This window comes from Condylura cristata, unplaced genomic scaffold (genome assembly GCF_000260355.1).
Source record: "Condylura cristata isolate star-nosed mole 26May11 unplaced genomic scaffold, ConCri1.0 scaffold00025, whole genome shotgun sequence".
NCBI classification, from domain to species: domain Eukaryota; kingdom Metazoa; phylum Chordata; class Mammalia; order Eulipotyphla; family Talpidae; genus Condylura; species Condylura cristata.
Genome location: NW_004567126.1, coordinates 27,608,125 through 27,621,889, shown reverse-complemented (window position 1 = coordinate 27,621,889; position 13,765 = coordinate 27,608,125). Strand labels below are relative to the sequence as shown.

The 13,765-nt window shown below is 61.7% G+C and overlaps 3 protein-coding genes across 3 annotated transcripts in view; 1 reads left to right on the top strand and 2 right to left on the bottom strand.

Annotated features, from left to right (window-relative positions):
• CATSPERD (catsper channel auxiliary subunit delta) overlaps window positions 1–2,856 on the top strand; it is a 37,581-nt gene extending 34,725 nt beyond the window's left edge. Inside the window, exons 20-22 of the mRNA XM_004688868.1 lie at window positions 454–637; window positions 1,937–2,094; window positions 2,622–2,856. Coding sequence (XP_004688925.1) covers window positions 454–637; window positions 1,937–2,094; window positions 2,622–2,856 — 577 coding nt within the window. The remainder of the gene's footprint in view (window positions 1–453; window positions 638–1,936; window positions 2,095–2,621) is intronic.
• Window positions 2,857–4,364: 1,508 nt separating this feature from the next.
• PRR22 (proline rich 22) lies at window positions 4,365–6,181 on the bottom strand. The gene is made up of 3 exons (XM_004689315.1): window positions 6,052–6,181; window positions 5,889–5,951; window positions 4,365–5,488 (listed from the first exon to the last, which is right to left on the bottom strand). Exons 1-3 carry the CDS (start codon window positions 6,179–6,181, stop codon window positions 4,365–4,367), a joined length of 1,317 nt encoding a protein of 438 aa, XP_004689372.1.
• A 482-nt stretch (window positions 6,182–6,663) lies between these two features.
• Window positions 6,664–11,590, bottom strand: DUS3L (dihydrouridine synthase 3-like (S. cerevisiae)). Its single transcript, XM_004689313.2, has 13 exons — window positions 11,402–11,590; window positions 10,441–10,729; window positions 9,694–10,206; window positions 9,286–9,327; window positions 9,026–9,178; window positions 8,647–8,763; window positions 8,401–8,466; window positions 8,223–8,333; window positions 7,894–7,990; window positions 7,651–7,726; window positions 7,111–7,299; window positions 6,891–7,019; window positions 6,664–6,790 (listed from the first exon to the last, which is right to left on the bottom strand). Exons 1-13 carry the CDS (start codon window positions 11,497–11,499, stop codon window positions 6,718–6,720), a joined length of 1,953 nt encoding a protein of 650 aa, XP_004689370.1. The 5' UTR covers window positions 11,500–11,590; the 3' UTR covers window positions 6,664–6,717.
• Between the last annotated feature and the right edge of the window lie 2,175 nt (window positions 11,591–13,765).

The following is a 13,765-nucleotide window of genomic DNA, read 5'->3' as shown; positions in this document are numbered from 1 at the left end:
GCACGCCCCCACCCACCTGCCTGCCGTGCGCGCCCCCACGAACGCACGTCCCCACCCACCTGCCTGCCGTGCGCGCCCCCACGAACGCACCGTGCGCACCCCCACAAATGCACGTTCCCACCCACCTGCCTGCAGTGCGCACCCCCACAAACGCACATCCACACACACGCACACACACCCCTCTAAAGCCCAGATACCAAGGGGCAGGCGTGAAGGGTTTGGGTTGCTTCTAGGCTTCCTGAAGACGCTACTACTTACTAGCACCCTATTTCCCTTCTGGAACGCGACCTCTACTCCGCTTCGGTGCCCTCTTCTCAGAAAGCCCCACAGTGGCCACGCCCAGAAGACCCCCACAACCCTCTGGCCACCCCGCTCTGTCCCCACCCTGCCCCGGGGGTCTCTCACGTATCAGCTGCCCCAGCCTCCCCCAGCCACGCCCTGTGTGTGTCCTAGGTGGCGAGGAGAGAGCTTCCAGGAGGTGGTGAAGGCGGAGTACGTGCTGCTGGAGGTGAACGGGCTGTTCACGTACACGTACTCCCTGACCGCAGCCTCGGCGCATTGCATCTCCCAGCCCCAGAACTGGACCACCGTCAGGCATAATGGGACCACACATGTGCCCTTCGCCTGGAACCGAGAGGTGCGCTTGGCTCTCGAACTAGTCCCAAGAAGCCGGGACGACACGTTGTCAATGACCAGAGGGGGACAACTGGTCACCCCAGTGTATCCGGGGCTTGGGGGAGTCTCGGTGTATTCGGGCTGCGAGAGCCGAGCACAGACGGCAGATCTTTATTTCTCGTGGCCTTGGAAGCTGTAAGTTCAATGCCAAGGCGGCAGCAGTTTGGTGTCCAGGGAGTCCCAGCCCCTGTTTATAGGTGGCTGTTTGCGCTCACACAGCAGGAGGCCAGCTAGCGCTCTGGGCCTCTTCTAGGGCACAGACCCCAATCACGAGGGCTCCACTCTCCGCGCCCCCCCCCCATCACTTTCAGGGAAGCCGGGAGAGGGGCACATTCAGCCAGGAGGTCAGGGGTGGGCGCACAGGGAGCCCTCAGCCGGGCCAAGTCTCTTGGGAAGAGACCAAGCTCTGGGAGGTGAAGTCCCAAGGTGCTCACGGGCGGTGCAGGACATGTGCAAGATTCTGAAACCATTCAAAAGCCAGACATTGGGAGGCCGATTCAATTCACGGTCTGTTCAGCAAAGGTCTCCACCGGGCACATTGGTTCACACACATCGACAGACAAGGCTCACGCTGTCAGGGCAAGAAGAAATCCCGGTCTGTGTTTGCAAATCCCGGGCCCCTCTCCCCCGGCACCAGCCCTGTGCAGTGCGGCGAGGCGGCCAGCAGGTGGCGCCCGCTGCCCGCGCCTGGAGCCATCCCTGCGGCCAGGTTCTGTGTCTGCTTCACACCCCGCCCCACCGACTAATTTTGATCCTGTATTTCACTGGTACCGTTGGTTTTGTTAGCGGGCAGTACCTCGGGACCCCAGACTTGCACACTCTAAAGGGTCCTGGCCATTCGTGCACACAAAGCACACTTAGTGTGAAAGAAGTAGGATTAGCGTGGCTAGAGAGATGGTTCCCGGTACCATCCCTCATGGATAAATGTCCAGTCAAGCAGGGTTGGACCAAAGCAGGGCCGCAAAGCTCGCCGCAGCCTAAGGCCCTTCTGGCAGGGAACCACGACCGGCAAAAGCGGCAGCAGAGGGCAGTGGGAGGGCAGACAAGGTGCCCTGCCGCCCCATCCCACCCCACACCGCCCCCCCAGCACCCCGGGGTCTTCCGAGGGTCTCCACTTGTCTCCCCGTCTCTCGTCTCTGCGAGCCCCCAAGTCAGCCGCCCTCGAGTACCCGGTGTGGCTCCGCTTGGGGTCAAGAGCCTCTGCTGGGCACAGGTCCGGCCCTCCCTCAGGCCAGTGGGGTGCCTCTGCCTCCTCCCCCAGAACTATGTGAGCTGTCACGACCCTAACAACCGCGCCCCGCTGCGCTGGCCCAAAGTTCCCTACCAGATCCTGGGCGGCCCCACGGACAACAGGATCGCTTTCGATCAAAGGAACGGCTTCTACATCTTCTTCCTTTCTATCGTGGACCCATACTACAGGTGAGAAGGGGGTATCGCCCGCCGTGGGCTACCGTCTTCCTCCACTCAGCAGGTTCTGGATAAAGCTGTGTCCCCCAGCGGCTCAGCCTGTCTCCAGAAGAGGCACATGAGCAGTCTGTATTTGTTCAGTGCCCGTGCTGGGTGCAAGGGTCGGCCGTGCCCTCCAGTCAGTCCTTGCCGTGGGCACCAGAGACCTTCTCCAGCCCCTTCAGACGGTGGCATACCACAGCCCGCTCACAGAGGCTCCCACGGTGTGATAAACATTATGTATCTGTGATAAAGAGCAGATTTGGGAGCTCTGCAGGCCCACTGTCCGCCTGAGATCGGCTGTACCCTGAGCACAGACACCTGGGAAACCACGCCGCAGGCCGGCCTTCCCCAGCCGGGCGCCGCCCTTCCTCCTGAGAGCGGGTCCTGAGATACTCAGCCCAGACGAACTGAGATTCCTGACGCCACCGCTGGGCTTCGCTGGGTGAAGGGTGGGGCCCCCGGGCCAGTGCCAGCGGCTCCCCGTCTGTCCCCTGCAGCTACTGTCACCTGGAAACCACCTTCAGCGTGTTTGTGTACGGGGCCTACCCGCTGAGAGTCATCTACTTCGAGTTCTGGGTCCCGACCATCATGGTGGGCCTGCTGCTGTCTGTGTGTCTGGGCTACCTTTTCCCCAAAGCACTGCAAACCCAGGTGGGCCTGAGGCTCAGCGCGGCCTGCACGTGTCTGTGCAAGAAGGTCAAGAAAGTCTGCCCGTGCCTCCAGTGCAGGTGAGGCGTGACGCAGCCCCCACTGGGCTGAGAGTAAAGTGTCAGCTGAAAGAAAGCCGCTCTGGCCTGCCCGTTCTTTGTCCCTCCTCTGGCCACCACACGTCGCCACCTCCCTTCGCTGCTGGGGCCAGAGCCCCGCTGAGCCCCGCCGGTGGGAGCACCGGCCTTGGGGGCGACAGGGGAAGTCGGGGGCCTTATCGTAGGACAGTGGTAAACCCAGCCTCTGGTCACACTGTGGATGACGGGCGGGTCTGGCGAGGGGGGCGGTTGAGGGGGACAGGGTGTCAGGGAACGGGAAACTCGGGGGGTGCTGGGGTGAGGGTGCCGGCGGGGCCCCATTCCTGGATTGGCACACCCAAAACACTTGCACGTGGGCCACGTGTCTGGGACCCAGCAGGCCTCTGGCGCACGGTGCCAGGGGCCACCAGGCTTGTTCAGCTTCAGGAACAATCGGTCAGTTCCGCCACCACGTTCTCCCATGTTCTTACCATGTTTTCTCTGGGGACTCCAGTTTCCTCCTGCGCCCCAGAGATGTGCACAGGAGGCTCTCTGGTGTGTCCACACTGCCCCAGACAGAGCAAGGTGGGGCAGGGGGGGTCAGCTCCTTCCCTGTGCCCCGAGCTGCAGCTGTCTCTGGCCTCCAAGACCCTGAACAGGAGTGGCGGGTTGGAGAGCAGACGAAGGCATGACTCACATATCAGAAACGCGTGGGGCCTCTCCTTAGACGCTTGGTGATGGGTTGGTGATCGGAACTTAGCTCTGCTTCATGTCAACGAACCTCTGGCCAGACTGCTCTCCTTCTCCCCCATTTGGAGCCTACATTTCCAAGAAGCTCTCACTGACACTGAGGGCTGACTGCACACACTGATCATACACACATGTAGGCGAGCGCTGCATGCACGAGAGCACGCCTGTGTGCAAGGGTGCAGCGTGCGTGTCCACGAGCAGCCCACGTGCGCGCCGACAGGTGTCCACGTGCACCATGTCAGTGCGGCCATGTCTGGGCAGCGCAGGTGAAGGTGTGCGTGCACACCCACGCAAGGCCACGTGTACATGCGTGGGTAAGCAGCACGTGGGCAGGCACGTGGGGCGCGCGTGGGCTGCGTAGCCGTGTACGGTCACACGCCCGGGCGCGCATGCGTGAGTGTGGCAGGCTCTGCCCTGCTTGCTGTGTCTCTCCAGGCAACTTCTGCTACTTTCTGGGCCATCTGGGCTTTCTCTAGCAGACGCAGGGCAAAGAATCCTCACAGTGCGAGTCAGCGTGGGCAGCGTCTCCCACAAGCCCCTCACCCCTTCCCGAGACTCGGACTTTCAGGGGCTCAGTGATGAGGGACCTAGAATTCCCCCCCAGTCAGAGTCCTGCTTTGAAAGGCCTGCACCGAGGGGCGCTGGGGTCCTGCTCCGTTTCAGTATGTGGCCCGGGGTCCACTGGGGGCCTGGGGGAGGGGACAGCCCTCCAGGTCTGCCCCTGATGCCGCCAAGTCGACACTGAACTGAGAGCTCACACACGCTTTAATGGGGGGTAGCTCGCAGGTCCTGCCTGGGCCCCGCGGCGCTGACGCTGGCCGGGCCTGCAGCCTGCTTGCCCTTGGGGGCCTGCCGCCCCTTCTTGGCGGAGGAGGTGCTGGCCTTCTTCCTGCCGGGGGCCTCTGACCGTAGAGCGGGGGCTGTGGCGGTGGTGGGGTGGGGCCCTGGGCGGGCTGGTGGCTCCTCATCCAGAGCCTTGAAGTTGAAAAAGTAGTCCACGTTGGACACCGTGTCCAGGATCTCAGGCACGCTGTAGTCGAAGGACAGCAGCTCGTCTGGCAGGTGCAGCGAGCGGATGTCGCCGGAGGAGTCGTCCCCACCGCCCCCGCTGTCCGGCAGGGCTGTCCCCGGGCCCTTGCGCGGGGACCCCTCGGGTTCAGCGCCTCCCGGCAAGCAGTCAAAGAGCTTCATGGCGTCCTCCAGCAGCACCTTCTCGGGCAGCACGAAGGCCCTGGCTGGCTCAGGGGTCCTGGCCTCGCCTGCCCCCAGGGGGGCTGTCTCTGCTTCGGCTGCCTTGGGCTCCCGGGGGCCCGGAGGGTACAGCAGGGCTGGCCTGGCCCCACCACCCTGCAGCTCCTTGGCGGGGAAGGCCAAGGGCTCGACAGGCCGTCCAGCTACCGCGGGCCCGTGGAACTGGCTGAGGCGGCCGTAGGGGCCAGGGGGCAGCGCGGCCTCGGTGGGCAGCGAGATGAGCAGCGGCAGCAGCTTGTTCTCTTCGGGGAGGGCGGGAGGTGGTGGGGGGCCCGGGCCCTCCTTGAGCAGGGTGGGGGGCGGCTCCACAAAGGCAGGGGGGCCCCCGTCCGCCACAAAGCCCAGGGCCTCTGGCCCGGGCCCCTCCGGCGGGAAGAAGGGCATGAGGTACTGGGGGCCCCTGGGCGCCGGCTGGTAGTGTGGGTACGGGGGGGGCGGCACTGAGGCCTTGAGGTAGTGCTGGGGCTCTAGGAGGTAAGTGCCTGGGGAGGTGGGGCCCCCGGCAGGACCCCCGGCCGGCCCCACGTTGCCCACGGCCGCCAGCTTGTACAGGGACGACTGGCCAAAGTCGGTGGTGGCCCACTCGATTCGGTAGATGCGAGGGTCAAAGAAACACCCACAGGGCGCCATCTGGAAACCTGGGGGCCAGGAGTGGGGGAGGGGCAGCCCTGAGAGGAGCAGCTCCTGGAAGCCTGCCTGGCCCCACAGCCCATGTTGGGGAGGTGGTGTGAGGGGAACACTGCCCACGCCTGTGGGAGACGTCTGGGAGACAAGGGACGCAGACCTGGCTTCGGGCTCCATCTGGGGACAGGGCCAAGGTCTTCCCTTTGTGCCTCATCTAGGGCTGGAGCTGGGCTGTCCTGGCCTCGCAGCTGCGGGTGTTTCTAGGAGAGGGCAGTCACGGGTCTTGGTTTGGAGGCCCTCTGCAGGGCAGGGACATGGGCCATGCTTTGGGGGGCCACCTAGGCTTGGGGTGGGGAGGGCCTGCCTGCTCTAACCCACTCCTGGGTCCTCGTGAAGGATTGGGGAGGCCAGTACCTGCCGGAGGGGCCGGAAACACCTCTTTCTCAGGGTTTGGGGGGTGATACGGATTGGAGGAACCTGTGGACAAAGGCAGCTGTGGGGCGCTCGGGCTGGCGGGCGCAGCCCTGGGCCCCACCCTGTCAGGCTCCCCATCACCTGCGCCACCCCCCACTCATACCCACAGCAAGAAGGGGCTCCGTGCAAGAGGGTGCTGGCTGGCTGCCTGGCCCCTCAGTGTTGTCCAGGCTCCGGGGGCTGAAGCCTTCTTGGGGAGCTGCAGGTGCGAAGAAGGGCTTGGGGTGCTGCATAGGGAAGCCAGGGCCCAGCCCAGGCAGGTCAGGAAGGCGGCAGGTGGGGGCACGCGCGGCCCATTGGGGAACAGGGTCAGAGTCCTACGGGGTTCTGTTTGCCCGGTTACTCTGGGCAGCAGGTTCCAGGCTGTGGCCCGCCCACCCGCTGGGTTCCGGCTGTGGGGGTGGGGCGGGCAGGGGCAGACAGGGAAGCCAAGGAGGCTAGACAGACGTCACCGAGGCAAGAGGAGCCCTGGGCCTGGCAGTGCCCAGCTGACAGCCCTGAGGGGCCTCGTCTAGGCAGGTGGCCACGGCTCACACCCACGCAGGCTGAGCCCCTGCGAGTCCCGGTGGCTCCTTTGTGCTCCAGGCCGCTCTGGGCCCACGGGGGCAGAATGAGTGAATGGGGTTTGGGGGGGAGATGCTGGGGACAGGGCTGGGTCAGGCGGCCTCAGAGTCTCAAAAGAGCCAGGTCTTACAAGAATAAAATTTATTGTCACCTACAGAGACCCAATGGGTCTTCAGATGCCTCCCCACCGCCACCCCGCGCCCTACTACTTGTAGGCATTGGCCTTGTGCTTCGGCAGGAAGACGAAGTTGGGCGGCACAGGGCCCAGCAGCATCTCGCTGTGAAGGAGAGGCAGGGGCAGGTCAGGCCCGGCACCTGGGCACCCAGCCCCCACCGGCTGCCCGGGCCTCACCCCCAGCACCCCGGGCTCCCGGGCACCTGAGGCGGATCCAGTCCGCCGCCTTCTGGCTGGCCATGAGCGTCTCCAGGTAGTCGCGGCCCATGTAGTAGGGCGGCCGCTCATTGATCCTCTGCGGGAGCCGCTCCAGCAGGCCCACGGGCACATACCTGCGGGCCGGCAGGCAGGCAGCGTCCGACCAGGCCCACCCCTCCCCCTCCCGGTGCCAGTGTCCCAGGCCAGCCTAGCCGCCATGCCCACCTGCACAGGAAAGAGAGCCACTCGAGAAGGAAACGGCGGGTCTTCTCCACGCCCTGCGTGTCCGAGCCCCAGTGCTCCAGGCCGTAGTGCGTGAAGTCCCGCAGGATGTCCAGGCGTTCAGACGACGAGATGTCCCAGTGCCGCTGCTCCTTGATCTCTGTGAACAGCCATGGCTTGAGCAGGGCACCGCTGTGGGGCAGACGGAGCAGGTGGTGGTCAGCGGGCCCCAGCCCCCAGCCCAGGCCCAAACCTCCCAGCTGCGACCATGTGACCGAGAGCCCGTAAGTCCCAGCCCGTAGTGCACAGCTGCAGAAATGTCCACCCCTGCGCCACCCCTCCGCTGGGCCCCTCCCGATGCCCCCCACCCCGCCCTGGCATCCCCCTGCTGCCAGAGCAGAGGGCGAGGCAGTCGGTCAGGCTGGGGGCACTGGCTGAGGGCACCAAGCTCAGATGTGCCCTCACCTACCCTGGGCTGTAGGCTGGGCACGTGGGGGCTCTGGTTGGTTCTCTGCCACCTGCCCCGGCACTGAGCACACTTACCGGGCAATCATGACTCCGGAGACACCGGTCTGCAGGGCACAGTTGGCATCCTCGTACGATAGGATGTCGCCATTTCCTGAGGGGACAGAGGCTGGGTCTCAGGGGTGCCGTGCAGTGGAAACGCTGGAGTTTTGTCAGCCCGGGGTCCCCCAACGGGGCGGAGGGCTCCAGGTCGGGGCGGGAGAGGTGCGTGGCCGTGGGTGGCGGGGCTGGCGGGGGTGAGCTGAGAGGCAGAAGACCCACCAAACAGGGGCATGGGGCTGGCCGCCGTCACACACCGCTTGATGTACTGCCAGTCGGCCAACTTGGTGTAGCGCTGCTCCCGAGAGCGGCCGTGGAGCTGGAGGGGAAGCGGCGCATGTGGAGGGAGGGTCCAGGGAGGCGGAGAATTAGACCCAGAGAGAGACCCAGAGAGCGAGAAAGACAGGCTGAGAGAGCGCGACAGTGAGACGGACGGCGAGGCAGAGATGGAGGGAGAGCCGGAGAGACGAGCAGGAGCGGCGAGAGAGACACTGTTAGGAAGGGACGCCAGCTCCCCGGCGCGCCGACCCCCACTGCGCCCCGAGACCCACCGTGACCAGGGCGGTCCCCCAGTCCCGTAGCTCAGGCAGCAGCCGGTGCGCCAGAGGCACGCGCTCCTGGATGCCCATGCGGATCTTCACGGTCAGCGGCACGTCCAGCACCTGTGGGGACGCGGGCGGTCGGCAGGGCCCGGGGCCAGGCAGCGGAGGGGCGGGATCTGGAACGAACCTGGTTCATGCCGCGGACGATCTGCTGGAACTTGGCCGAGCGGTTCATGAGGGCACAGCCCCCGCCCTAGGCGAGACAGAGGGTTCTGGAACACGGGAGGGCAGGACCCGGGCTGGGCCCACAGCCCTCACTGCCCACCTCCTCGCCAGCTGGCTCAGCACCCCACCCCCAGTCAATGGGGAACTGAGGCACGAAGCCCCCATCATACACGCTGCCCCCACTGCTCCAGGGCCAGCTAGCTATTACCTTCTTGTACACGAGGTCAATGGGGCAGCCGACGTTGATGTCCACGAAGTCCACCTCGATGGTGCGGTTCAGCAGCTCGGCACACTTGGTCATGGTGTCAGGGAAGGCGCCTTCCAGCTGCGGTGGGCAGCAGAGCGGGGGGGCGAGGTCAGTTCTGACACCGTTCTTTAGGGGCCTTGGGCTAGTGGCCCATTTCCCTGATGTGACCGCAGGCCAAGGTCATCGGTCCTTCTGGGTGTATCAGGCAGACACCTCTGAGCCATGGCTGGGCAGGAGGGATCTGGGCAGTGACTGATCAGAGCAAGCTGCTCCTGCGCTTTGCTCCAGAACCTGGCAGCCAAGAGCCCGTCCGTCCTCCCTCCCTCGGGGCAGCACCCACCTGGACGCCGAAGATGTCCTCACACTGGTGGCGTCTGAGCAGGGCCCACTCAGACGTCTGCCCCTGCAGCAGGTTGGTGCAAACGGCCATCTCCCCACACGTCACGTCGGCGCCAAAGCGCTTACAGATCCTCCGAAAGGGCAGGTTCCCGCACTGCAGGCAGGCGCAGAGGCAGGCCGCGGCCTCAGACACCCGCCCCGGCCCGAGCCCAACCCAAGCGTCACACCACCACTGCCCAACCCACCCGGTAAGGGTCCTACCGTGGTGAGAGGCGCCAGGTACAGTTTGCCACTGATGTCCAGCTACAGGGAAAAGGAAACGCACAGTGAAGCTGGATGCCCCAACCGGCGGAAGCCTCTCTGGCCTCCCTTCTCCCCACCCTCTGTGGCATGCTGTGACCTGCTCCAACTGGCCCAGCATCCTCTCGCCTCTGACACTCGGCACTGGTCAAGCTGTCCCCCAATGAGGAGTGTAACTGTCTCCTCCACCGGAGAGCCTCTGCTCATCCTTCACCACCCCATTCTCAGTGCCTCCTCTCCTAACAAACTTTCTACTGCCATTTCTGTCAGTCTAGCCCTGGAGCTGGGACTATGTGCCCAACTCTCTCCGCTCCCCGCTCCCCTCACACACGCTGCTAGCGTCCTCAGCAGGGAGCACCAGACACAAACCCGTTTCTTCTCACAGGACCGTAGCCTGATTATGTCCTCATCAGTCAGGGGCCCACAGGTCTGCACGGGGCTGCTGGGAGGGCCACTGGCATCCTGCCCCAGTGGGGCCTGCTGGGCATCACAGTTCTGCTGCCCTGGGGCACCCTCAGCCCCTATGACCTTGGGGACAGTGGCAGGAGGAGTGGAGCCTGGCAGCTGACTCTTGCTTAGCTGGCGCAGAGCCTGCTCAGCACGTTCAAAGTAGACCTTTCGTTTTCGCAGCTGCTGCTGCAGTGCCTTGTCCAAGCTATTGCGGACGGGAGGGGCCTGGACCAAGTCTTCCCGCACCAGGTTCTGACCCTCAGGTCCTAGGTGGGCTCCAGCAAAGCGGCAGGTGACACCATAGGGACACCTGCCGAAGGTTTCAAAGAGCACACAGCGGGGGCCCAGGTCAGGCGGCTTGGTCTGCAGGTAGCGGCCCACGTCATGCAGGAAGCGGCAGCGGTCACCAAAGAGACACTTAGCAGCTGACTCCTGTTGGGGAACAGCAGACAATGAGGGGGCTCGGGGAGACGCTGGGGCAGCAGGCGGCCTGAACTTGAACCCCAGATCCACCCTTTCCTGGCCATGTGTCGTTAAGTCAGTTACCTCACAGAGCCTGTTTCTTCGTGGAAAGGATGACACTAAAGACTGAGTTCCGGGCTGGAGCGATGGCAATTAACAAAGGCCAGAAAGTACAGCCCTGTGAAGCTCCTGCTTCTCACTCACCTGGACCAGGGAGGGGCACAGCCTGTTCTGGTCATAGTGGGTGGGCTTCAGATGGGGCCGGGCCTTGTTCTGGCCCCGGGCCCTCTTCTGAGCCTGCGGCTGCTCCCTGGCTTCCTCTGCCTCCTCCTTCTGTTTGTCCTCTTTCTGCCCATCCTCCAGTCGGATCCGCTTGGCCTCAGGCTCAGCGGCATCAATGTCACCAGGGTTTCCTGCCTCTGTTTCCCAGCTGGGATTCTTCTGTCCTTTGGCTTCCAAAAATTCGTGGAACTGCTCCTTGGTGGTGAGGTATCTATTGCAGAGGGTGGGGGGTTGGGGGAGGAGGGATTATGTGGGCTTCTCTGAACTCTGACCCCTATGAAGGCTGGAGAAAAGACTGAAACACCTGACGCTGCTTATATGCTTCCGCAAACTGACAGCCTTGTAGGGAGCACCTCGAATCACAGAAAGGTTCTATTTCCATCCTGGGTTCCCACGGACCATACCTGTCATTTAGCTCAACTAAACTTCAGCTCTCAGCCAGAACATCCCTGACCGCCTTAGGCTACAATAAACTACCAGTCCCAGCATGCCTTGCAACGAAGTCCATAGCCACCACACGTCCCAGCACGCTCTTCCTACAAGTCCCAGCATGCCCCGCGACCCTAGCTTCAGACGAGTCTCAGCCAGTAACGTGGGCTGGGAGTGCGCGTCCTGCCACTCTCTGAGACTACAGTCCCCAGCATGCAGCTGCGGCCCTCGTTGCAAACCCCGCCCCCCATGAAGCTTCCCACATGTGACAGCAAGCAACGTGCGCGACTCAGCCCCGGCTGCTGACCCAGCGGACGGAGGAATGGCTCGAACTGAAGCTAGTGAGGGCCTCCCGCCCGGGGCCGCTGTCCCATCTCCCGACATGCACCGCTCGAGGCGCTCTACGGGTGCTGGGACGGCTCCGTGAGCATTTCCCTCTGCCCCGGGGACTCACTGATGTTTGATGGGCGCCACTCCACAATCCTGCGCGCCGGCTCCCGAGTCGCCGCCGCTACCACTGTCTGCTGCAGCCTCCGCCACTCCCTCCGCCATCGGCCCCCCTCACGCCCGCTTAAGAGAGGGACGGGAAGGTCTTCCGGGTCGTGCGTGTGTCCCCCGGTGTCGTGCTGGGAAATACGCAGGACGGGATCGCCTGGAGTGATGGCATCGTGCGTGCGTAGACGCAAGTGGGCGGGGCCTCGTGGGGCGGGACCTCGTGGGGGCGGGGCCTCGTGGGGGGGGCGGGGCCTCGGTCTTAACCACCCTGCGCCCTTTGGGGAGCCGAACGTGAGTGTTCTGTGGTCTGAGGTTTGCTGGACGGGCCCGCGGCGGGTCGCAAGTTTCACTATTTCTACACGGATGTTCATTCAGCAAACAATTTATCGGGCGTCTGCCCTCTAGGCACTGCCCTGGATGCCACAGACTGCGGGGCAAACAAATGCACACGCGAAATATCCTTGCCCATAAGAGCTCCTGTAGGAATCGGGGAGACACCATGACGTTAAAACATTAGTGAAGTATTCCTATACTAGACGACAGTGCGGCGGGGAAAGGAAGTGGCAATATCTATGATCATGATTGCAATTTTTAATAGGATGATGGGGTGACATTTGTGTAGTTTTAAAAGGAGTGAAGAGAGAGACACAGGAACACCAAAAGGAGAACAGCCCCAGGTGGAGGGAACAGCCTCTGCAGAGGCCCTGGGCACGACCTGCCGACATGCAGGTGTGATTGGAACAGCAGGCAGCCCCCGTGAGGCAACAGTGAGAGAGCAAGGGGGAGAGAGGGAGGAGGCACCACCAGAGAGCTGAGGGGTGGGGAGCAGGAGGACCTCTCAGGGCCTGCAGGGAGGATGTGGACTTTTACGGAAACCCGAGTGTCACCCCCAAGTGCACTGAAACTTAGTAAATTCTGAGCAGAGTGGAAGGAACTGTTCACAGTCACCTAGTCAGGCTGTCTTGCTTTTGGCTCTAGAAAATAAGAACACCTCTTGGGCTTAGATGTCTTGTCTTTCAGGACAAACTTCCGCAGAATAAAAGCTGCAGTTGTCCTGAGAGTGTCACAGAGAACGATGGACCCCAGGACTTAACGAAACCCAGCCTAACTGAAGCGATAGCCAAGGAAACCTGTGCAGGGACCGACAAACCCACATGCTCCCATCCCTTGCCCCATGCTTTCTAAGTCCTTCGCTTGCTTTACCTATAAAAGAGATTTTTTTGCCTTTTCTCAGAGAGCAGGTAACTTGAGAACATGAACTCTCCCTTCTCTGTTCCTTGGTCCATCGGCACAATTTCTGCTCTGCTAGTCTGGATGGTCTCGTTTCTTTGGTGCCAGTGACACCAGGCAGGAGATCCCTGTTGAACAAGCAAGGAACCCTCTCCAATGGGGGGTTGATAACACAAAGCGGGAGGAGAGTTGAAAGAGCTGTTAGCCAGAGAGGACAGAGCGCAGCCACCACCTGCCACAGTCTCCACCATGCCTCTTTGTGGCCCTCCTAAAACTGTTCCTGCAGGAAGCTTGCTGCAACACAGGCAGTTCAGGGCTCTGAATTCAAGCTGTTAAGACTCAAATCCAGTCCTTGCATTTAACAGCTTAGGTTACTTGACTTCTCCGGCCCTCAGGCTCCTCATCAGAAAAATGGGGCAGGTAAAAATATCTCTTGAAGAATGCCCAAAAGTAGATGACTAGATAAAAAAGATGTGGTACATATATACAATGGAATATTACCCAGCAACCAAAAAAGAGAAACACATGTCTTTTGCAGCAACTTGGATGGAGCTGGAAAAGATCATGCTTAGTGAGATAAGCCAGAAAGAGAAAGAAAAATACCGGATGGTTTCACTCATAGCAGGAGTATAATGGGCCAGGCGAGAAAATAACAAAAATAATGAACAACCGTATACCAGAGACATTTTGCGGGGGTGGAGTGGGGAATGAGATCGGAAATGGGGGGGTGGGGAGGGAGGTGCACGAGATTGTGCTGATGGCACACGGGTGACATGGTGATGGGAAACCCGCGGGGATTACAATTGAGATGGAAAAAAAATGTACAAAATGATGTAAAAATAAAGTGTTATAAAATAAAAAAAAATCTCTTGAAGAAGGTGTGAACATTAATATACAGAAATCCTACTTAAATAAGTTCTAAAGGCTAGAAGGAGTGCCAGGCAGGCAGAAATCAGCCAACTACAAAATCAAATTTATCTTCCATCTCCTGAAGTTAGTGATACTGTTTCTACCTTCAAACTAATGATACTGTTTCTACCTTCAAACTAATGATACTGTTTCTACCTTCAAACTAATGATACTGTTTCTACCT

Bases quoted from the DNA above. Each gene is read 5' to 3' on its own strand.
- PRR22 (XM_004689315.1), bottom strand. From the start codon at position 6,181: ATGCAGCACCCCAAGCCCTTCTTCGCACCTGCAGCTCCCCAAGAAGGC. The intron at 5,952-6,051 runs GTATGAGTGGGG...CTTTGTCCACAG, and splicing joins GGAGCCCCTTCTTGCTGTGG to GTTCCTCCAATCCGTATCAC. The intron at 5,489-5,888 runs GTACTGGCCTCC...CCTGGCCCCCAG, and splicing joins GTTTCCGGCCCCTCCGGCAG to GTTTCCAGATGGCGCCCTGT.
- DUS3L (XM_004689313.2), bottom strand. From the start codon at position 11,499: ATGGCGGAGGGAGTGGCGGAGGCTGCAGCAGACAGTGGTAGCGGCGGC. The intron at 7,300-7,650 runs GTAAGTGTGCTC...TCTGCCCCACAG, and splicing joins TCCGGAGTCATGATTGCCCG to CGGTGCCCTGCTCAAGCCAT. The intron at 7,020-7,110 runs GTGGGCATGGCG...GCCGGCCCGCAG, and splicing joins TGGCTCTCTTTCCTGTGCAG to GTATGTGCCCGTGGGCCTGC.